Consider the following 24,416-nt stretch of genomic DNA (forward strand, 5'->3'; position numbering starts at 1 on the left):
TACATATTCCTAGAATTCGAGAAGTGTCTCCATGTAATTCAGTATTTCAAAATAAAACCTAAATCTAGATCAATACCACATCAATACAAACTGTTCATTCTTGTATTAATTTTAGAACTTCTTAAAAATGGATTTGCTTTTGAAAAATAATCATTCCTCAACTTTCAAGGATTTGAAATCACTCTTAATTAAGTCTTTTTGATTGAGCATAAGTTTAGTTTGAGTCTCTACAACGAAACTAAGTGGCAACATAAATATAATTAAGGCCAGAAATTGACTGTCAATCACTGATCACTAACTTTCAGAAATATGTTTTGTTTGTTACTCTGCTATAGGGGTTAAAGCAATGGTTAAGATAAAGGACTCCACTTCACAAACGTAAGCTACCACCATCATCCTAACTGAAAGAAAAACTCTGTCATGTGGGTTGGGTGGTGGTTGTTTTAATTATATGTTTTCCTTTATCAAAATTGTCCTCCTGGCAACTTCACGTCAGTTTTCTCTAGCAAGAACCACCTAATCTGTCTTTTCCACTGTCATATCACTGGAGCCTGGAATAGTGCCTGGAATATGGGAAGACCTTAGTACATATTCAGCAAATGGATTACAAACATAAAACATGTTAACTCTGAAAAATCCTAAAAGGGTCAAAGGCTATACCGTAAAAAGTACCCCCATCCTCATTTTCATTCACCAATGTGACACTGTTACCAACCTTTAGGTATCCTTCCTTCCTTCTACTTCTCCATGTATACACATGTGTATATCCATCACAGTGTGTACAATGTCTGCCAGCCATTCTCCTTTCCATCTCTCTCTACATACATATATATATATGTGTATACACACACACATTCCCATACACACACACACACATATATAATGAATCATACTATTAAAAAACTTGTTCTTATATATTATTTACTTAGTAATGTATCTTGGTCATCTTTTTGTAAAACTTTATCATAACATTATACACTTCTTTGTTTATAGCTCTTTCTCAAGGGAAGAGCAAAGTTGAAGACTAGAAGAATTTAAGAGGGTCTTCTTTGTTCCTATTTGATAAGTAAAAGTCAGAGAAATACGATGTGAATTCCATATATCCAAACATAATCTGATCCACTCATCTTCCTATAATATTGTTCACAGAAAAAATCTTGAAAGAAGAACAAATCAGGAAAAATTATGACACCACGTGACGGCACTCACTCATTTACACTCTGATTCACTGTTGGTGAATTAATATGTGAGCCTATTTGGATTTAAAAGTTAAAAAATAGGGGATCTCACCGCCAGTAGTCGTGGCCGCGTGGTTAAGGCGATGGACTAGAAAAATAGGGGATCTCCAGTAAGAACAAAATATAATAATAGGACAAGCCCCAGAAACAAAGCATAGTTCTGTGATGCAACAGAAGTTATACATTTAAATATTTAATGAATCTAATTTTCTGTTCAAACATTAATTACCAACATTTCATTGTGTTACTTTATAAAACTGTGTTCATTTCAAACCTGGTGAATTTTCTGAAGAAAAGGAAACAGAAAATTCTAAATGCAGCATGTAAAAATGCACATTTACAAACACACACACAAGTACAGCAATGCGTAAAAGAACAAAAACTGAATCACAGGCGTCACAAAGTAAAGAAAACATTTTATCCATCTCCAAGCTAACATGTGAGTTTCGCTAGAAATGCTGAAATATACAAATATTTCAGGACCTTTGACATGTGTGGAATAGTTGAGCGGCATCTAGAATCAATGGGCTCAGTTCCTGGCTCCACCAATTATAAACTGTGTGAGCTTAAGCAATTTGTTTAGCACAGAATACATGTCCCTGTTACTATTTTATGTTTGTTGTTGTTATCCCCAACTGAAAGCAAATAGAAAGCAATTTTAATATCATATTTCAAGCCATTTGTAATAGAAAATAAACTCTAAAAGATAAGGTTGGGAAAGAATAAAGAGTGCTTTAAATCCAAGATTAATTTAAAAAAACAAAACAAAACAAAAAAACACTCTCTGTAAACCCAGTAATGAGAAGAAAACCAAAAATTCAATGGCAGTAGCCTCTTGGTTTGTCTTTATCCTTTGCTTTCTGCAAATTGTAAAGAAGAAAAAAGCACTACGGTCAAGCATACCTGGTGTGTTTGGCTGTACATCTGCTTCTCCTACCTTGTCCCGTCCTGTCAATGTCAAGTGGTTAGCCATAAGTTATCAGAAAGTCCAGGTATAAAGGAGTATTCTGCCATCAGAGTCAGAGTACTTACTGTTAACCTCATCTTTTTCTGGTTTCTCCAAAATTGGTGGAATTTTTTGCCTCCCATCCCCACACCAAAATCAAAAGCTCAGGGGCACTAGAAAAGAGCCTTACCTTCTTTCAGCATGCCCACTTTTAAACACTTCATGAAGCGGCAAGCCTGGCAGGATTTACGTCTGCGCTTTGTGATTTCACATTCATTCGTGGCAGGGCAGCTGTATTCTATATTGCCTATGACACAAGTTTGAAGAAAAGTTGTCAGATTTGCAAGATCCAGAAAACATTAGCATCCCAAAGGCAATGTCAACTCTTATTATTCTTACTCCCCCACCCCGAAAAATGTCACATGAGACTCAACAGAAATCTCACAAATACCAAGCTAGATGTTCTGCTATAATCACAAAAGATACGTAGGGCAAGGAGAACACACATGGCAAAATGCTTCAATAGATGAACTTTAAAATTAGCCTTCAAAACATTATGCTGAGTCCACCCATGCAAAGGAAGAGTCTTCCAGAATCTTGTGATCCAAAAGAAATTTCAAAATAGAGTATGTTCATGAAAACACAAATATCAAAACCAGATTCTTGGATTGCCAATCCTGGATTTATTCTGTTTCCTAATACTTTGGTGCATCAGGCTTCTTGTCTTTCTGACATTGAACAATATAAACTTCACTGTGGAAAATGGTATGTAAACAAATCTGGGATGTTATAGTAAGCTCCTAGAGGGTAGGGACAGAAATTACATAGTTGTTGCTCTAGCACTTACCAGAGCCTTACAACACAATTCTGTGCTTGGTAAATGCTTCCTGATGATGGCGATGATAATGAAGATGATGGTCATCATCATTATCATCATCATCATCATCATGATATGTGTTACATAATTTGCATAATTAATTCCAAACACTGAAGTTCCCTGATGTTAGACCAAAGAATAAATTGCTACGAAATTATATATTTTTAATATTAGACTTTGTATCACTTATGGTAGTACCTACATATCTAAAATGGTAACTAAGAAACCAGAAGAAGATCCAAACTAAAATTTTTTTTTTCAATTAGTACCAATGGCAGTGTGTGGGATGTGCTCTGGGGCTGCCTACAGCTTTGTAAAGAAGCTGCCTTTAAAATAAAGCTTTTCTCCCCTATCAGCTCTGTCACATAGTGCTTGAAGGTCTTTCGTTACTTCCTAACCCTTTCCCCTTGTGATTAAGTGCATTAGTATCTTAATGAAAATGCATTCTGTTTATTGCCCTCTTGGGAAGGGGGAGGTCATCACACCAAATGCATAAATTGTCATCAGCGACGGTCCGAGCATAATTGCAATTTTGCTGCTCCATGTTTGCAATACTCAGGGTCCATCCAAGTCCCCTGAAACATGCGCAGATTCTAGTAATTAGCATAGAGTCTGCCTGGGACCACAGCATTGATGAAATATTTCAGAGTTAATCACACTTTGTAAACACTGATTTATATTGACTACCTTTCTTCAGACTGATGTCTCCTCATTAAATATCACATTAGTGGATTGCAGGGTAGTACAAAGACTCAACTACTCAGCAACTGCTAATTCAACAGGAGGTAATACCTAACCACTTATAACTACTGAAAACTGGTTAAGTATGCATGACTTGAAAGAAACACATTATAATTTCAGATAGCCTATCAAAATTGCCTAAATTAGCATTCTAATTCAGGGCATTTATAATAATAAAAGCAACTACTTTTTAACAGGAGGTTAAATAATAAGAGTAATATTAATTGCATCAACAGAAGTATATACCATCACCTTCCTTGGAGATATTACTGATGCTATACTCTTAGAAAACCAAGGATAAGTCAAAGAAACCAGAGTGGCTGGGTCACAGTTAAGAATAAAAGTATTTATAATCTGAACTTTAGATGAAACATTCTTCACTGCAGAGTTTCTTTAACCATTTCTGAATATTTATTTTGCATCAAAAGAGTTTTGCTAGTAACTTTCTACGGGTTAATTAGTATTCGACTACTAGATGCTTCCAAACTATACGGCTCCCCCTATACTTACTTAAAAAGAAACAGGTCTTTGCTGTCTTAGGAAGGACTGAACAGTGACTGGTTAAAAGGAACAGAAAAAAAGAGAAAAAAAAAAGTTTGCCAAACAGCATTCTTTTCCTTTTTTCTGCCTGAAAAGTCAGTATGAAGTAACACTTTCATCACTTCCCTTATCAAGGTATGAGTGCTAGTCCTACCCACCTTTAACCCAGTGCTAAAAACTTCTACCAGGATGATCCACTGCCACAAACATAATCATCATTCTTTTCAAACCTGTTCCACTTCCTCTTTGAAAACTGTATCCCCATCCTTCATATCAACAAACTTCTGACAAGAATGCACATCAGGCATGTGTGAGCTCACACCTGGACTATGGCAGTTATCCCCTCCCTGGGCTTTTTGCCTCCGTCCTGACCCACTCTAATCCACGCGGCATACCGCTGTCATCTTCCTCTCCCCAGGACTGCTTTGATCATGTCATTACGCTGATTTCAAAAAATCAATAGAATTATTTGCCTTTCTGGATGAAATATAAACCGTAAGGCTTACAAACAGGGTCTTCTCCCAGCCTTTCATTTACTTTTTCAGCAATATTGCAATTGTTACCTGACATGAACTTTTTGAGGCAGCCAATTTGATTTATTCATTTTTTGCTAAGTGTCCTTCAAACTTTCCTCTGAGAATTATCTATCTTTGCCACTTTTTCTACTTAAAATATTTCCAAGGCTCCTTGTTCAAGCCCAACTCCATTCCAATCTTTCATGAAAACTTCTCTGACTATCCCAGAATATGATTTCTTGGTTTTCATATCTTTTCAGGTACTCTCATCATATCCAGACAGACCATATTTTGTTATACCTTTCACACACATATTACCCATTGGATGGTAAGACACTAGAGGACAATGGACATTTTTTATGCAGTATAAAAACCATCCAAGCTGGGCACAGTGGCTCACGCCTGTAATTCCAACACTTTGGGAGGCCAGGTGTGGTGGTGCATGCCTGTAATCCCAGCTACGTGGGAGGCTGAGGCAGGCGAATCGCTTGAACCCAGGAGATGGAGGTTGCAGTGAGCCATTGCACTCCAGCCTGGGCAACAAGAGCGAAACTCTGTCTCAAAAAAAAAAAAAAAAAAAAAAAAAGTCTAGTTAATTTTTCAAAATTGTGAACAGTAGCTTTGACAAAATGGAAAAAAGTATAGCAAAAGGGGAAAGATTATGCCAAAAAAAATTACAAAAGCTTCTGAGGAGTGAAGTGTGAATAAAAGAGGAAATCATAAAGGAAATTATATTATATGGGAAATAAAAATCCATACTGATATGAATAGAATAAAAATAAAAGAAAAATAAAATAATACAGATAGATGGTGCTAAATGAGTTATATAATTTTTATCTTACTATATAATTCTTATTGGTATTGACAAAATGAGTGCTCTCAGAATTGGAGCTACATTGGAGAAAATATTTAGGATTGATTCAATAATAGTAGCTAAATCTATGAATGACTCATCTAGGAATAATTATGTAAAGATTTTAAATCTCTTCAAAAGGCAGAAGGGAATCTGTCAAATAACGATATGAGAGTTTTAGATCACATTTAAAGGACTCTGGTCTCCTTTTTATCCATTACATTCTATAATTCTTCAATGATAATAAGAAATGTAAAAGCAGGGGAGGTTTTCCTAGTGTGTTAGAATGAAGTGTTGAAGTAGGACCTCTGCGTTATTCCTTGTTGAATCCTCAGTGCTAATCGATGAGCCAGGAGTTTTGTATTACGGCTGGTTTGGGATAGAGAGAGGTGGTTCCTGATATCAAGGAGTCCACCAAGAGGAGACAAGACGTATAAACAAACAATGCAGTTTAGTGGATGGTGTCATGGTTCAGGATGCAGTACTGGCATACTGGTAAGTACATACATTCCCACAAACACAGGGATTATGCTTGGGAAGATCAGCAAATTCTTCACTAGGAGCAAATGCTTGAACTATGCCATGAAAAGTAAAGAAATGACTACGTTGGGGTGAAGGAGGTAAAGGACTCTTCCCAGAGCGACAGCAAATACAATATATGTGTAAAAATTTCACCATGAATGAATGGAAGACATAGTGGTCCTAGTGTCTTCACAAACGATATATTTTCAGCTGAAGTGTATAGAAATTGTTTCTGATTAACTGGGTCCCTTTCACAAATATTTTTTTCAATAAAGTTGCCTTGACACATATGGATAACCTTGATTTCACTAAGTGACTCTGGTTTATATCTTGAAAAACAAGTCAACATCATTGTAAATAACTTATTTGCTGGAGGAAAACCTCTCTAATTTCCAAGCCCTCCCATTGAGTTACTCAGTTCATTGTTGTTGGCTATGATCACCCACCCAACAAAATCTTTGATCCATGTTAGAGTCTACAGAAATTGTGCCCTTGAAAAACCTTCCCTGGTGCTTTTTCTATTCAATAAAGAAAGGATTTTATCCTAAAAATGTGCTGCCCCAAGCACCTGGGTAACGATGTTACATCTATTTTGGTAATGGTTCAAAGACATTACTCCCAGTAGACCATATGATCTCTACGGGGCACTTGTTTTCCTTCCATTCTCTAAAGGTGGAAACTAGACAAAAATATTTCCAGTAGCAACTATGGGCACCTGGAATGTGAACACTGGATATTCACTCAGGAGGATGCAGAAGTTATTGTTCACAGCATAGGATTTTCATTTCAGACACGGAGTTTTCTTGGATTATAGCTTGCTATTTTCTGGGACACATTTGTTAGATGGCACCAGGGACTGAATTGGGCAGCTACTGATGACACGACTGGAATTTTCCCAGTTTTGTCAATAGCTAGGGAAGTGTGCTCTGCTTCAGAGGGAACCAAATCAACATGGAAGCTCTGGATTTTTAAACCAGGCTGACAAGAATGATAGAGCAATTTATAATATCTCCTGGCGGCTTTTCAGAAAGTCCCGGGCTCTGATTACTTATTTCAGAGTCTTTTGTACAATTAGTTTGCAGGCAATATAATTTTCTCACTTACTGCTTAATAGAATCTTGCAGCTAGCTGGCGGAGAGAATAACAGGGTGTATGTAAAACTCCAGCCTGGAGTGCCAGTGGATAATTTGTATATTCCTTTCAGTCACTTAATGGACTTTTACAGTTTGGCAGTGAAAGGGCTGAATGATGTAAATTAGCATGGCATCTCAAAATAAAAATATATGTCAAATCTTTATTCCTGAATCACATCACTCCCACATGGTAATGATACATTTGGATTTATGTAGTTCCTAAGACATGTCCTCTTTTTCATACATAGACATCACAATTGTAAAGCCGATTTGAAAGCATCTGTATATTTCTCGCAATTGTTTTAATTTTATTAACAGAACCAAATAGCTTGCAATGACCCACAGGGCACTCCAAGTGGGGTTTATTCAATTGTTTTTCAACATTAAGTGATTTAAAAATAATGGGATTTGCCTCAGTACACAATTACAGAGCACTGAAATCTTGCAGGCAATAATCTGTAGTATTTTTGTTTTAAATGCCCTAAAACATAAACAAGTAAGAAAGAAAGAAAACTCTGTCTTTATTGTATAGTAGCAAAGGTTTTTCCATTTTTACAGTGATCCAACTTTCCTTTTTTTCTTTGTTTTTCTTTCTTGTTTTCAATGGTTTGTTTCTAGCTATTCTGTGCTCATTTCCACCTGAAAAAGAAAATACTATCTATAGCTGAGATTCATATTATGGAATAGTAATTTATTCTATATACATAACTTTTTAAAAGTCATAATTACATCAGTGAACACGTAAGTTAAGGGAGTTATATGTTTTTCAAAGAATGCATCAACAGTTCGACTTCAAATAAGTTATGTAGGAACACTACATCTGTTCTCAAGGGATTCCATCAAATACTTTTTGGTGCTTCCTTTAGAACTGCCACCAGAGCCACTTTACAAGGTATAAACAGGGATTGGGAGGCACTATATTATATCTCACTTTCACCCAAACGTATTGCCCTTTCCATTTTGACATCAAGCCAGATGATTTTTGTTCATTACTAAATTTTAAGTCTACCCTTAAAGGTCAATGATTTGCCATCACTGAAGCTATTGTGAGACTCTGTTTCAGGCTCTAAAAGAGGATTTCCAAAAATACTACAAGAAATGGGTAGTATCACTCTACTAATGGGACCCCAGACCACCTGCCAGGTGAGGTTGTGGCATACTGAAGCGGGAGGAGAGAAGCATCACATCAAGTTAATAGTTAGAGCTGACTCTTATCAAAGCAATTTCACACACAGGAGTGTGCCCAAGTCTCATACTCTTTGCCTCTGAACTGTCTCTCTACCCCATAAAAAATGAGGTGGGGAACAGGAAGGTATAGACAAGATCTTTTGCTAGTTGATTCTTTAGCATTCTATAAGATTAAATTCTGACAATCATAAATGTAGTATATAAGAGGCATACAGCATAGCGGCGCAAATTGCTGCATTTTCAAGGTGAAACTCAAGCCTCACTCCCAAATAGGAATGGACGATGCTTTGCCCTTAAGGGAGAAAGACTGGAAGAATATTCACAAGCAGGCAATGTCTAGTGACTGGAGATCACACACTCTGGTTTCATCCTACAGTGTCCTATGTTTAGGAGAGTCACCAAGGCTACAGTCTGTGCCAGTTCTGGCCACTCCCTGTGCAACATTTCTAACAATAAGATTCTATTCCTCCACTGTATTGAATGAAAAATGCTTAGCATTTAAAAATGCTAAAAAATGAGAACAAATTACTTAGCCTAGATTTTTTTCCAGTTTTTGAAAAAAACTACATCTTCTCTCAGGTTCCCCTAAATTTGTAAATATGGGCATTCTTTTATCACTTTAATTCTACAACTATCAACTAAACATTAGACATTGTGCATGTTCATTTTAGGACAATTTTATTATCATTATACTTTAAGTTGTAGGGTACATGTGCACAATGTGCAGGTTTGTTACATATGTAGACATGTGCCACGTTGGTGTGCTGCACCCATTAACTCATCATTTACATTAGGTATATCTTCTAATGCTATCCCTCCCCCTTCCCCCTACCCCACGACAGGCCCTGGTGTGTGATGTTCTCCTTCCTGTGTCCAAGTGTTCTCATCATTCAATTCCCACCTATGAGTGAGAACACGTGGTGTTTGGTTTTTAGGACAAAATTTTTGTATGTCCATTCTATGTCCATCTTTAGTATGTTACTTTGCGTATAGTTAAGAAAAATGTCTGAGGAGGAATGTGTGACAGGAGGGGAGGAGAAAAGAAAGAAAGGTCAGGAGCTGTGGCTCACTCCTGTAATCCCAGCACTTTGGAAGTCCAAGGCAGGTGGATCACCTGAGGTCAGGAGTTCAAAACCAGCTTGGCCAACATGGCGAAATTCCATCTCTACTAAAAATACAGAAAAAAAAAAAAAAAAAAAAAAAAGCCAAGTATGGTGGTGCACGCCTGTAATCCCAGCTACTCAGGAGGCTGGGGCAGGATAATCACTTGAAACCAGAAGGCGGAGGTTGGAGTGAGCTGAAATCATGCCAGTGCCCTCCAGCCTGGGTGACAGAGCAAGACTCCACCTCAAGAAGAGAAAAGAAAAGAAAAAAGAAAAGAAAAGAAAAGAGAAGAGAAGGGAAGGGAAGGGAAGGGAAGGGAAGGGAAGGGAAGGGAAGGGAAGGGAAGGGAAGGGAAGGGAAGGGAAGGGAAGGGAAGGGAAGGGAAGGGAAAGGAAGAGAAGAGAAGAGAAGAGAAGAGAAGAGAAGAGAAGAGAAGAGAAGAGAAGAGAAGAGAAGAGAAGGGGGGAGGGGAGGAGGAGGGAGAGGGGAGGGAGGGAAGGGAGCAGGGGGAAGGAAAGGAGAGGAGAGGAGAGGAGAAGAGAGGAGAGGAGAGACTAGACGAGACGAGACGAGAAGAGAAGAGAAGGGAAGATGCAAACCTAGGTTCAAATTCCAGCTCTACCATTTTATTGGCTGTGTGAACTTGAACCAGTTGCCTTTGTTACCCACAGTTTGCTAAAGTACAAAAGGAGAAATAATCATATCTGCTTCATAACTTTGTAAGAATTACATGAAATGAAGGTATTAAGATCATATACATACGGTTTTGATCCCTTTTCTGAGGAAAAAGGAGAGAACTGTCTTAAGATCCCATTTATTGTTATTTATCTTGAATCCTAAGGCTTTAATCTCCAGTTTGCAAATATTATAAAATAAAATAACCTTCCTCAGATTTATGCAAGGGTGCGAAAATGAATACGCCATTCACTCAGAGACACTGAAAGTAGATTTTGTCCTTTCAACACTTCTGGGGAGAGCATTTAGCTATGTTTTACACATATTGAGAAGGAAAGGAAGACAGTTGTTCTTGAAAGTACCAAAATGTCTGAGAAGTGAGTTTCTGAGGCATCCACTACATCTGCTCATGAACACTTCCTGTCTCTACCTTGGAGCACACACAGACAGTGCCTGTCGCTGGGTATGATCTGATTAGAACAGAGGGCAAAGCATTTGCAAAGCTCTTCAAAAACCTTATTCCTGCCTTATCTCTTGCCACAGTCCCAGGTTGCCTTCTACCCCATCTCAAGCCCACCCGCTTGTCTGAAACCCACATGGCATTACTGGAAGTTCCTAGAAAGCAGCATCCTTTCCCCCTGCTCCTCTCTATGTGCTGCTTCTATCATTTCTTCAGGGAGATGATTCCAGGGCTCCTAAGACTGAGTTAGGGGTCCTTGTGGATGTAACTAGTTCATCCCGCACTTACCTTTCAGATGAGTCCCTCTCTTAGCACTTAACGCACTTTATTATATGTGTCTGTGGAATTGCCCCCGTTCTGTCCCAACTGTATATTCTTTGAGGGCAGCATCTTATTCCCTTCAGAATCCTCTGTGTACAAGAGAGTGTCAGATCAAGTCAATGACCCATTGGAAACACTCATTTGTCAACTTAATTTTTAGTGAGTCTGTCCCCCATTTTCATTCCCCCATTTTAGTGTTTAGCCCCAAATTATTCATTAAAAATTTAGAATGAAAGTGTTAGCTATCCACCAAGAGTATATTATTTGGCATAAAACAACACAGACTTATAGGATATTTGATTTCAAAGAGATTCTAAATTCCAGCTGCTTCAGCCCCCTTGTTTTATGTAGAAGACCATAAAAGCAATAATATGTAATGACTTATCTATTATCACTAGAACCTATGATCGCTCCACACTCTTTCTAAGAATATGAGTTAGTTAACTGCAGAAATGAGACTAAAACTGAGATATCCCAACATCCAGTTCAAAGGCCTTTAAATGCATCCACAAAAGCTAAGATATCAATACCTAACAACAGGATAATAACAAACACTAAGACTCTCAGGTACTCTTTGATGTGCTTTACATTGTGAACTCCCATTTTGTGATTAGAGATTTAAGGCAGAGAGAGAATAAGGTAACATACCCAGAATCATATAGCTAACAAGCGCTAGAACCAGGATTTGAACCCAGGCAACCTGGATCCAAAGTTTATGCTCTTAAATCTGAGGCAATGCTGCCTAACTCTAATCATTTAAAAGTAATTAATTAAATGTTGTTAAGAATAGAAATAAAAACGAAAGTTTCATCTTCTGAAAGAGCACTCTGCGTAGCTGTTGCTGTTGCTGTTGTTACCAGTCAGAAAGGAAATGTTGATGCCTGACATAGGAGCCTGAGAGTGATAGGTTCAGGGTGGATCTTGGCATTGTCTTTTGCTGTTGTCAGACTTATGGTGTAAGGGCAGCTGTGGGATAGGATAGGGTTGCTTTCAGAGAACAGAATCTCTCAACACCTCAAAAAGAAATCCCTCAACTTGTCTCTGTACCAGTATGGTTGGTGGCCGGTTTAATTCCACAGAAACCAAACAGAGCATGTCACCAAAGCAACAGGTGTCAGGGTGTACACAATGCATTTTAACAATCCCAAAATAATGTTCTTGTTCACGATGGAAAAAAAAAGTAATCCATAATCATGAGAGTGTGTTCTGAAATACGTTTAAAAAGGACTGGTAAGTATATAATAAAAATACACTAGTGAAAATGATGGAGAATATAAACGTCTCTCATCCAAGGACTAAAGAAATTCAATGTTTTTAGTTCTGATATAATGATGTCTCCTTGTAAAAGGCAACTGTTTTTTACAGTGTAAAATGCATATCCTACATGATGTGTACAGTCTCTTCTTCTTAGTTTTTAAGCTCTTACAGTACACAGATCATGTCATAGAAGTCCTTATAAAAGAGCTCAAAGGTGACCACTGTCACAAGAAATATATAATATCTGAGCTGACCACAACTTCCAAATTTGCTGTGCTCTATATCCAACATCGATTTTTACATGTTCTTCTTCTACCTGTGAATTTTAAATAACCTTGATGCAAGTCTGCCTATCTGTCTTTCAAAACATGCAACAACAACAAAAGGCTTGTTAATAAAATATTCTTGGAAAATAAAGCAATGCTAATTACATCTAATGCATTCACTATCTTTGGATAGAAACGGTTTCAATGTGTACATTTTACGGTGACTTTTGCAGACTGGTACAAGTTCATATGACCAGTTAGAGACATTTGGATCATACCCTATATGACAAAAGCAGTTGATTCTTAAATAGAAATTTTACTTCTTGAGATTTCTCTTCTACCTTGAACAAGTATAACCTTTTCTAATACCATCCCGAAGTGCTTCTGTTCTTGGATGCTATCAACGTGCCCAAAGTTTGTCAGAAAAGAAAAAATGGAATTAGAGTTTGCTTTTAAGATCAAGTTCATATATTCAACAAATATCTGCATCCTCTAAAATTAATACTGATTTGGGGAACTCCTTCTTGACATAAGTAATGGTAATTGATCTGTATGTAAGCTGTAGGAGGCAGTATAACATATGGATTATGAGCTAACATACTGGAGTCAAATTGGGCTACCTCATTTTCTGTTTGACTTTGGAACAGCTCTTAAATTTGGAGTTACCTTCTTTATGAATGACATGTGGATGGGTAATAATAATTGATACATTATGGGATTGCTATTAATATTAAGTAAGATCATGTATTTAAGATGCTTAGCAGAGTTCCTGACAGGGAGTGAGTATTGATTTGATTATAATATTAGCAATAATTACAGCATCATTACTGTATTCAGGGAAGGAATGCAGGAGAAAGAGCTAAGAGGGACTCAAGAAATGCCCCAGTGCTGGTTCTCAGCACAGAAGTAAGGAAGTGCCAGTCAGAGAATTTCTTCTGGCCTTGTGCTTATCAGCCAAAAGACAAAGAACTGATATCTGAGTCAGAAGGCACTTTGTGAGAAGCAAAAGCGAACCAACCAACCAAAGAGTATGCCATGGACTCAGTCATAAAAGAAGGTAAAACATTCAAAAAACAGTAATTACCCCAAGGGTCAGGGAACTCAGACAGGGCTGCTGGCTGGATTAAGAGAAAGACGAGGAAAGCCCAGAAAACAATGGAAGCTCTTGGCATGTAGTCTGTATCTGAAGTTTAAAATAAAATCTGTATACCTGAACTGTCTGCTGTGTTAGAGATTTCAGATAAGTGCCTTGCATCTCCCTACGAAGAGTAAGAAAGAGAAGTATAGAGGACAACTTAGCAGGCAGGGGGGGTTCCTGTTTGGTGATTGTCAAGGGACATAGGGTAAAAATGCCTCCTTCACTGTGGGATATTTGTTTAACTCTAACTCTTCCACAGAAGAGCAGCTTGGCAAGCTTTTCTGAAAGGCCCAGATTGTACATATTTTTGTCTTTGCGGGTCATTCAGTCTCTGCTGTGACTCCTTAACTCAGCTGCTGTAGCACAAAAGCAGTCACAGGCTATACTAGAATTGGTGTGGCTATGTTCCAATAAAACTTTCTTTAGCAAAATGGATTTGGCCCGCAGGCCTTGGTTTAGCCATCTCTTGTCTAAACCATATGGACAAAAGGCTGCAATGACAAAAATACTTTACAGTCTATCATCCATTATTCCTTTCTCGCTCACGACTCTGTAAGGTAGTTTCCCCCAAGTTAGGCACAGAAACTTTTTAAAGAAATCTTTGTAAATTGATAATAACTGAGAAGAACAAATGGAAGAATCAGTTGGAAAACTTTTGCTTTAAGTATCACAAAATGCGAAATTGTTCTCCATATAAAACATGGGCAAAGCTCTCGGCACAGTGAGGTTTTTCCAAAAGCAGGAGGCACTTTGGGAGTAGTGAAGATGTTCTGGAGGCCAAAGCAGGGAGAAAAGGCACACTCGAGGACAACACATAGCACTACATTCCTTCCTTTGAAGATTTTGTGCTTATCTCTGATCGTCCTCAAATGGAAACTGTAAATAGTACACACTGAAAGGAAAATGGATATCAGAATGTAGATTTGGGATATGTATTCAGATTCATGCTAAAGGTACATTCAGATTTTCAGTTCTACATTCTAAATTAACAAAGATGTCCTTGAACTAAATAATCTCTCAGGAATATTCTTTCTAGTATCATTCAGAGATGCCCTTTCTTTAAGTCTGCTCCAATTGAGATAAAATGAGATTTAATTCCAAATAATATAGCAACTTTTCGTTAAAAATAAAGATTAAAAAAAATTTTCTTCTTGTAACTAGCATTCATCATCATAAGAAGAAAAAAAGACCAAGACCAACAACAACAACAGCAAAAAGGGATTGATTCTGAGCTGCCTTCTGGAGTGGTCACAAAGTTTATGCAAATGGACAATTATTCTCACATCAAAACAGGAGAGAAATAAGCCTCTTTCTTCCTAAAATAATTAATTAAAGAATACAGAAGTGTCATCAGTAGAGACAGATTTTTGAGATCAGTCTAAGACTAACAAACGAAAATTGGGTGGAGAAATGAATGTCAGATGACAAAAATCCAGAGAACTGACACAGGAAACGGAAATGGTGGTGGCACTCAAGCGTTGTGCTCTCAAGCTTCACATTTAAGGGATTTCTAAAAATGAATTACAAAACGTTTAGGTATTTTTAAGACTTAGTTCTGACTGTCTCCTTTCTAAAAACCTTGACTATTATCTAATCGTAACATTAAGCATATTCTTAATTCCTCATTTTTATTCTAATAACTTAAACAATTTTGCCCATGGATTAAAATTCTCTCAAGAAAAATACAATCTAAAATCATTCAATCTTTTAAAAGCTTTTAAAATATACAAGGCAGTGTAATGAAAGGGTTAAGAGGACAGGCTATGGGTTCAAGATTTTGGGGACTCAGTTGTTCTTTGGGCAAATACTTCTCTGTGCCTCAAGTTCCACATCTATAAAAGAAGACAATATAATAATGATAAGACTGCCTACTTCATTGGGATGATTAAAGAAATAAGATAATTAATGTAAAGCATATAGAACAATGTGTGACACTTTGCAAAATCAAATATATTCATTATTATTATAAATTAAACTAATATATTTATTATTACTATTAATATTATTATAGGCCAACAAATTCTTCATCTAAAGGCATTGCATTAAGCTCAGGAATCTTAAAACAACTATGTACATTATCCATATATATAAGCCTAAGGCGATAAAATATTAGAACTTTGGTGTATTTATAAATTTGGTATATATATATAAAATCTCCCAAAAATATTTAAACATTCACCTCCGATCCATTAGGATGGTCGCTACTGAAGGAAAAAAAAAAAAAAAACAGAAAATAACAAGCACTGAAAAGAATGTGAAGAAATTGGAACCCTTGTGCTCTGTTGGTGGTAAAATAAAATGATACTGCTGCTCTAGAAAGCAGTATGGGAGTTCCTCTAAGAATTATAAATAGAATTACCATGTGATCCAGTAATTTCACTTCTTGGTGTATGTATATATCCAAAAGAATTAAAAATAGAATCTCAAACAAGTATTTGTACACCCATGTTCACTGCAGTAGTATTTATAATAGCCAAGAGATGGAAGCAACCTAAATGTCAGCCAAGAGATGAATGCACAAAGTAAACGTGGTCTATCCGTACAGTGGAATGTAGTAGTCCTCTGGTATTTGTGATTTCACTTTCAGCAGTTTCAGTTACCCAAAGTACAGTAGTACAGTAAAATATTTTGAGAGAGACACTACATTCACATAACTTTTAGTACTGTATATTGTTATAATTGTCCTATTTTAGTATTAGTTATTTTTGTTAATCTCTTACAGGGCCTAATCTATAAATTACACTTTATTATAGATATGTATGTATAGAAAAAAAAAAAACCCTCATCTCTGTAGGGTTCAGTCCTATCCATAGTTTCAGGTATCCACTGGTGGTCTTGGTACACATCCCCTGCAGATAATGGGAGACTCTTGTATTATTCCATTTTTATAAAGAAATCCTGTCATGTACAATGACATGAATGAACTTTGATGATATTATGCTAAGTGAAATAAGCCAGTGACAAAAAGACAAAGACGACATGATTCCACTTACACGAGATATCTAGAGCAGCCAAACTCATAGAAACAGAAAGAAGAATGGTGGCTAGCAGGGACTGGGGGAGGCAGAAATGAGGAGTTGTTTCATGAGTGCAGAGTTTACATCTAGCATGATGAAATACTAAAGACTCATAAGCTATTGCACAATCATGCACATACAGTTAACACTAATGTACTATACATTAAAAAATGGTTAAGATGGTAAATTTTATGTTTTTTATCACAATCATTTTTTAAGTTTAATGTCGTTTATTTTAAATATCAGCAGATTAGCTTTTAAGTATAAAAGCTAAAATACTACACCAGCACCCTGTACCTAATTTTGAGCTTATGTGAAACCTTTTAAATTGTATAAATGAGCTCCAATGACTAGACCGTTACATCACTGAAGTCTCATTATCAGCAACTTTAAAAGAAAGTGAATTCATGTGGTTTATAACTTGAGTGAGTTAATGTGTTTTATAACTTCTAAGAAATTGTCTAAGTTTATCCAGTAATATATCAGGAAAACACATCAATGCCCTGGGCTTTACCAAAAAAAGAAAATAAAGTCCTGACCCATGACTTTACTCATGTCAAAATTCTGAACCCCACCCAGTCATACCTCACCAGTTGCCTAACAGCTTCCATAGTTTGACTTTCAACAAGAAGTGATGTTACCTTTCTTATGGATTTAGCAAATCATATTGAGTCATATTCCCCCACAACGAGTTACCAAGCAAAAGTGACTCACATCAGTAGGAACCTCTGACAACACAACTCTCATCATTCATTTCTGTTTTCTTTCCTACATTTAGAGTGAATATTCTGATATACCCTACCTGGCTTTACCCATAACCAATTCTGAGTTTACGGGAGGAATGGCTTTTATTGTATAATTATTTGAACATATGTACAAAGACATGCATTGTGAGAAATATAAAGCACAAAGTATCATTCCTATTGTTTTGCTCTCAAGCATTTAATATGGTGTTCGGTAGACTGGGGCTTTCTAACAGGGTCTGAAGCAACCTTATTTGTCATGACTTGGTTCTGGGTTAAGGGAGCACAAGGAGGAATGAAGGAAAGCTATCAGAGTACTAAGAAAGGCACTGATGTCTTTGTTTGGGAGTTTATCTTGTAATCAAAGAACTGCCTCCAGTACCTTCATCAAAACAAATAGTCATCAGATAATAGAGATTATGGATGGCATGTCCTCTGGGGAGAGTCCAGTGACTGTAGGCAAAGAGTCAGCCACACCCGCTTCCTGAAAGTCCACTCACAAATGTAAAATTCTACCTTGCAAAAGGTAGAAAAGTCAATGGCGTTTTTATAAGAATTAATTGGAAGTGATCTGTGAGGTCTCTTAGACTGTAACATAAAAACAACACAAACCTCCTTCTCAACAGTTACTTGCTAGGAGAGCTCATAGACTTCACAGGTTGTAGTTTGGGGCAGGTTAAGAGAACTCCCCTCCCCCCACCAAAAAAAAAATCACTGGAAGAAATGGCAATGCAAGGGCTTCTTTTCCATAAAAGAATGATTGAATCGGGAACAGGTACGTTTGAGTGGCCCAGACGGGTCAGGATAGGGGATGCTCCCACACTGGAACCAGAGAGGCACCGGGTCTTACGCCAGCTGCACCCATAGTCGGCACCTGGAGGGCAGCTTTGCATCCATGCTGCTCCTTCTGAGGACGCTAGCTCAGGAGAGCCATGGGGAATGGCTTTTATTTTCTGAGTGCAGAGGGTTTTATTAAAGGAAAAATAAATAAGAGTATAGGCTCTGATTAAGCACGCGTATGTAAAGAGAATTTATTCCAGAATTACATCCGTATTTTTTTGGATTCTAATATAGGCCACATCACACAGCAGAATCCATGAAATATGGGTTTATGTAACAGATACATTATACGTTCGGTTAAAGTATAAAGATAGAACTAACTTTAGGACAGGTGCAGTGGCTTACGCCTGTAATCCCAGCACATTGGGAGGTCGAGGCGGGTGTATCATCAGAGGTCAGGAGTGAGAGACAATCCTGGTCAACATGGTGAAACCCTGTCTCTACTAAAAGTACAAAAATTAGCCAGGCATGGTGGCACGTGCCTGTAATCCCAGCTACTCAGGAGGCTGAGGCAGGAGAATCACATGAACCCAGGAGGCAGAGGTTGCAGCGAGCCAAGATCACGCCATTGCACTCTAGCCCAGGCGACAGAGTGAGACTCCACCTCAAAAAAAAAAAAGATAGCACTAAGTTGAAAAACTATGAAAAAGCTTGTCCTTTTATTAAATGTAACTATCATGAATTAGTGATATTGCTACTACAAAATGTATTATTTTAAATAAATAAGACCAGGCGTGGTGGCTTATACCTGTAATCCCAGCACTTTGGGAGGCCAAGGCGGGCGGATCAACTGAAGTCAGGAGTTCGAGACCAGTGTGACTAACATGGTGAAACTCCGTCTCTACTAAAAAATACAAAAATTAGCTGGGGGCGTAGTGGCCAGCCCCTGTAACCCCAGCTACTCAGGAGGCTGAGGCAGGAGAATAATTTGAACTCGGGAGGCAGAGGTTGCAGTGAGCCAAGATCACACCATTACACTCCAGCCCAGGTGACAGAGTGAGACTCTGTCTCAAAAAATAAACAAATAAATAAATATTTAATTTCACCAGAGGAATATGAAACACTTACTATCACTTCTTCCAAATCACTGTGAAGTAACAGAGACAGTAGGAAAGAAGGTTACCCTTTTGCAAATACATTGCTAGGAAAGTTAATTTTGTTAGCCTAATTTGACATGAGCTATAGTTGGGCATTAAAAGTTTTGCTGCAAATTTGTGTCCATCCTGAATGCCACTGGCATATACCTCTTACATGGGATAGGCTCTTATGTAGTGTCACCCAACAGGAAAATATACCCTACAAGTCAAAGCTAAAATGATGTGCCTATTTTAAATGACTTTTGAAATACAGTAACATAATGCTATGTGTTTAATAAACATGTAAATGACAGCAGAGATTCTGTTTCCTGCAAACTGGAGTTTCTAATATTTGAAGGACAAAAATGTAGTGAGAATCATTACATTTTATTATGTTTTTCTTTCCTTGATCAAAGATCAACCATGAAATAAAATCTCTGAAAATAATCACTCTGATTTTACACAACCCAAAGATCTTTTTTCATCAGCCGCTCTGTTACTTTGTCTTAATTTACACCGATTCTGTTTTCTAATTAGCTAGCCAACACACACACACACTCACACACACATATATTCACACATATATATATAATAGTGCTTACAGATGTGTAGTTCAAACAGGCTTGAAATATCCAAACAGAGAAAAGAGACTAGAAAATTCTGAAGAAGTAAAAATATTCTGAAAAGGGAAATAATAGACTAAAAAAAATCATCATGATAGAGACTGGGTTTCAATTTCATAAATGATATGTACACAAAACTGCCTAGGAAATCCTTTGGCGTAGAAATCTTGTTCATCAACGTTGCCTACAAGGAAGATAAATAGGGTGTTTTGGTTTAGAAGTTGCCCAAACTATGACCAGCAGGTCAAATCCAGGTCTGGGCTTGTTTTTGAATGCCCTCAAGCTCAGAGTGTTTTTTAATATTTTTAAACAGTTTTAAAAAACAAAACAAAGAGTATGGAACAGAGAAGGCATGTGGCCCACAGATCCTAAGATATGTAATAACCTAAGATATTTAAACTATCTAATTTATTATCTGTCTCTTGAAAATGCCTGCTGACCAGTAGCTCTTTGACAACCTCAGAAGTATAACAATTTAGGTGACTCCCCAAGTCAGAACAAACCATGGAAAAGGAATCACTACTCATTTGTTCCAATAAGTGGTTCCAGTAAGTCAAAACCATAGAAAGAAAAACTAAATTATGCTGTTTTAGGACACAAATTCATCCAGTACATCTTCACCAAAAAAGAAAGTCTGTAATACTAACTTTTACTATTAAAATAAACGCTGAATCTAACAATTAAAATAGCAAGAGTAGAATGATTCTTGTTATTTATAATTTGGCAATATTAATGCATTTCAAAAGCTCAGACATAATTGGCATGAAATGCAAGAAGAAGTGGAAAAGTCAAACTTATAACAAAAGCAAGTTAAGAGTTAAAGCAGGCTGAGCGTGGTGGCTCATGCCTGCAATCCCAGCACTTTGAGAGGCAAAGGAGGGCGGATCGCTTGAGGTCAGAAGTTTGAGACAAGCCTGGCCAACATAATGAAACTCTGTCTCTATTAAAAATACAAAAATTAGCCAGGTTTGCTGGTGTGTGCCTGTAATACCAGCTACTCGGGAAGCTGAGGAAGGAGAATCACTTGAACCCAGGAGGCGGACGTTGCATTGAGCCAAGATGGCACCACTGCACTTCAACCTAAGTAACAGAGAGAGACTCTGTCTCAAAAAAGAAAGTTAAAGCAATGAATTATAGACAACATTTCTTTGGAAAATATTACTTCTATATTTAATTTAACACTGAATTCAAACTGATAATTACTGCGATTCATCAAGTCAATTTAGACATTTCCATATTATTTTGGATTTCAATTTTAGAACATATTAGATTTTTAAAGCTACCATTTACTATAAACTGAGGTAGTTATTTTCTCTAGACACTGGGTTAAATACATTTTATTAGTTTCCTTTGGAAGGTTCATATCATGTACGCTCAATTTGTAAGTTCTTATTTTCTCTATGACTGAAAACAGTCTAAGACTGAAATAGCACATGATGGCAAAAGAAATGCCACACCAGGAAAGATCCTCTAGGACTACACTGCCTGCTTCAGGAAGGAGTCATACAATTCACAGTGTAGGAAAGCAGTTGGTTGCATCAGATCCAAGGGCTATGCCCTCATGCCTTTAGCATATGGCTTGCAGGAAAATGACTAATCTTAATGCTCCATGTTTAAGGTGAGATTTAGGCTCACATTAATGCCACCTTAGCCTCCGACAAGAAAAGCCCTTGCCTGAACGCTGTGGGCTTTAGAAGGTATACGTAGCACAAGGATCCCATTCAAAGTGCGAAGGGAACGAAGCCCAGCTGGAGCCGTCCTCTAAGTACCCCATGATCCTGAGTACCTGGGATCCTCAAACTCCCTGGCTAGATCACCACAAGCCCATGGAAGTGCCAGGGTCTGAGTGGGACTCTCTCCTGGGTGTGTCCTCTGGAAGCTAGACTGGACTAAACTGCCTTTCTGGTGTGCACATTAGACCTGTGCGTGGTTAAGAAACAGCTGCTCGGAAGGGGTCACTGGGCCTTAGATGCGTGGGCAAGGGTGTCCACCCTATGTACAATATTGGGAGATAGAGGAGTGGGAAAGAAAGGAGATGGGCTGCAGGCTATGAACCAGCTCTCCTTGCACTGCCTCTCACTGACACAAAACTGCTCCTTGGAGTCAAAGTCTGACTAATAAAAAGTCAGTCTCCCAGGTCATTATGAAGGTATAGTTGGTCAAATAAGACACTAGAACAAATTTCACTTAGGGATTTGGTATCTTGATTTATAACTTTAACATATTTACATACACTATGCAGTATTTGGGTGTGTGCTGTACTCTTGTCCTAGGCCCCACAGTGTTCAGAGTGGACTTAGTTCCGTAATGGTCACTCCCACACCTCACGCAGGGAAGATATGCTACTACCTCAGCGCCTAAATTTCACATGTGAAGCTAACTGAGAATTTAATGTTTTATGCAAGTTCCAAATTCAGGCTTGCTTTTTGATGTATGCCGTTTCCCATCCATATTCACAGGGAAATAAAGTTAATTGAGCACCATGAGCTAAATATAACTAAACAAATTCCCAGACAGTTCACCTAAATGCCTCCAATCATATAAAGGCACCGTCAGTGAGAAATGGCTACAGGGAGAGAGGGTTTGTGATCATAGCTAAAGGGTGGAGACAGCTGTGAGCTCAGGAAGGTGACATACCTGTCCTTCTAGTTTAGCATCAAGGATAACTCTGTGTTATATGACACGAACCATCCAGTGTCTGCGTATCCCAGTCACATTCCCAGTATCAACCAAAGTTAATAATTTATTGTACATTTACTATGGGTCAAGTACTTTGATACTCATTCTTTCATGTAACCCTCACCACTTGGGAAACAGAGGAACGGAGGGGTTAAGGTCTCACAGCTGGTAAGTGACTGAGACTTGGGCCTGGCTTTTATAAATCCAAAACCCATGCTATAATGAACATCTTTTTAAAATATCATATTTTAAAATATACGATTTCCTACTTTTTAAATGTGGGGGAAAGAAGAATACTCTATAGCACTATAAGGAGCAGTTAGAATGGCTATATTATCTACACAAAGAAAACTATTTATAAAATTATTGTCCTTATGATATGGACAGAAAAACTTCAGGAGGCCAGTGTTTTTTGTCTATTAAACAATGAAATATGTATTGACCTACTTGGGTATAAGGATGTTTTCCTTCTCTTGCCTCCTTAACAAGAGTCTAGGAGAAACTCTTAATGAGAAGTTTGAAAAGAAAAGAAAAGAAAGAAAAAGAAGGAAGGAAGGAAGGAAGGAAGGAGGGAAGGAAGGAAGGAAGGAAGGAAGGAAGGAAGGAAGGAAGGAAGGAAGGAAGGAAGGAAGGAAAGAAGGAAGGCAGGCTCCACTCATTTATGAATTAAGGCCAAAATTGGAATTGGAAAATAAATCAAAATAACAATATCACATCCCCAAAATTACTATGCCTAAAAAATGACATGAAATCGCTGCTGCCATTGTAACCCTATTTGATGACAGGGTAGAGCTGTCAAAGTTTTGTAAAAAGAATTTTGGTCAGCTGAAAACAAAAACAAAAAAGCAAAACTTTGGTTTCTACCCAACTAAATGCTGACCTAATTCAATAGTTTTTCAATGATAACTTGAAAATAGTCAATAAGTAAAATATTCCTTTCTATTTACCTTTCATTGAAATCCATGATTAATTGTCTTTCACAACAGAAATGGCACATTCAGCTCTGAAAACAACAATTTGTATTACTTTTCTCAACATGTGTTCTGGATAGATGTTCTTTTGGTTCCAAGTTTAAGAAGTATTTTTTCCCAAATTTTTAAACTTATATATTTATTACACACTCGATAACCAATCCTAAAAATAAATTGTTAAAATAAGAAATAAGATGGCTCATGCCTGTAATCCCAGCACTTTGGGAGACTGAGGCAGGAGGATCTTTTGAGGCCTGAAGTTTGAGACCGGCCTGAGCAACATAGGGAGATCCCATCTCTACAGAAGAGTGAAAAATTAGGGAGGCCTGGTGGTGCATGCCTGTTATCCAGCTACTTGGGAGGCTGAGGGGGAGGGATCACTTGAGCCCAGGAGGTTAAGGCTGCAGTAAGCCAAGATCACATCACTGTACAACTGCCTGGGCAACACAGTGAGACCCTGTCTCAAAAATAATAAGAAGAAGATATATAAAAAAGGAAAGATCTTAACAGATGATGGCGTACATGAAAATGCCTATGGATGCACATGTCCCTTAAGTCAGTGAGAGTAGAATCAGGCCCTGGTGAGGCAGGAGTCACATTTATGTAACGGCCTGGCCATTGGGGCTCTAGTCTAGAAAGACTTGTTGTCAAGGGGAGTTACATAATCTCTTCTTTTTCCTTAGAGAGCTTTAA

The 24,416-nt window shown here is 37.6% G+C and overlaps 1 protein-coding gene across 49 annotated transcripts in view; it reads right to left on the reverse strand.

Annotated features, from left to right (window-relative positions):
• Window positions 1–24,416, reverse strand: part of ESRRG (estrogen related receptor gamma) — a 649,428-nt gene that overhangs the window by 149,322 nt on the left and 475,690 nt on the right. For all 49 annotated transcript variants that reach the window (XM_074036547.1, XM_065541796.2, XM_045368468.3 and 46 more), the window contains one exon: window positions 2,375–2,491. In XM_074036547.1, coding sequence (XP_073892648.1) covers window positions 2,375–2,491 — 117 coding nt within the window. The remainder of the gene's footprint in view (window positions 1–2,374; window positions 2,492–24,416) is intronic.

Source organism: Macaca fascicularis, chromosome 1 (assembly GCF_037993035.2).
Source record: "Macaca fascicularis isolate 582-1 chromosome 1, T2T-MFA8v1.1".
Classification (NCBI taxonomy): Eukaryota; Metazoa; Chordata; class Mammalia; order Primates; family Cercopithecidae; genus Macaca; species Macaca fascicularis.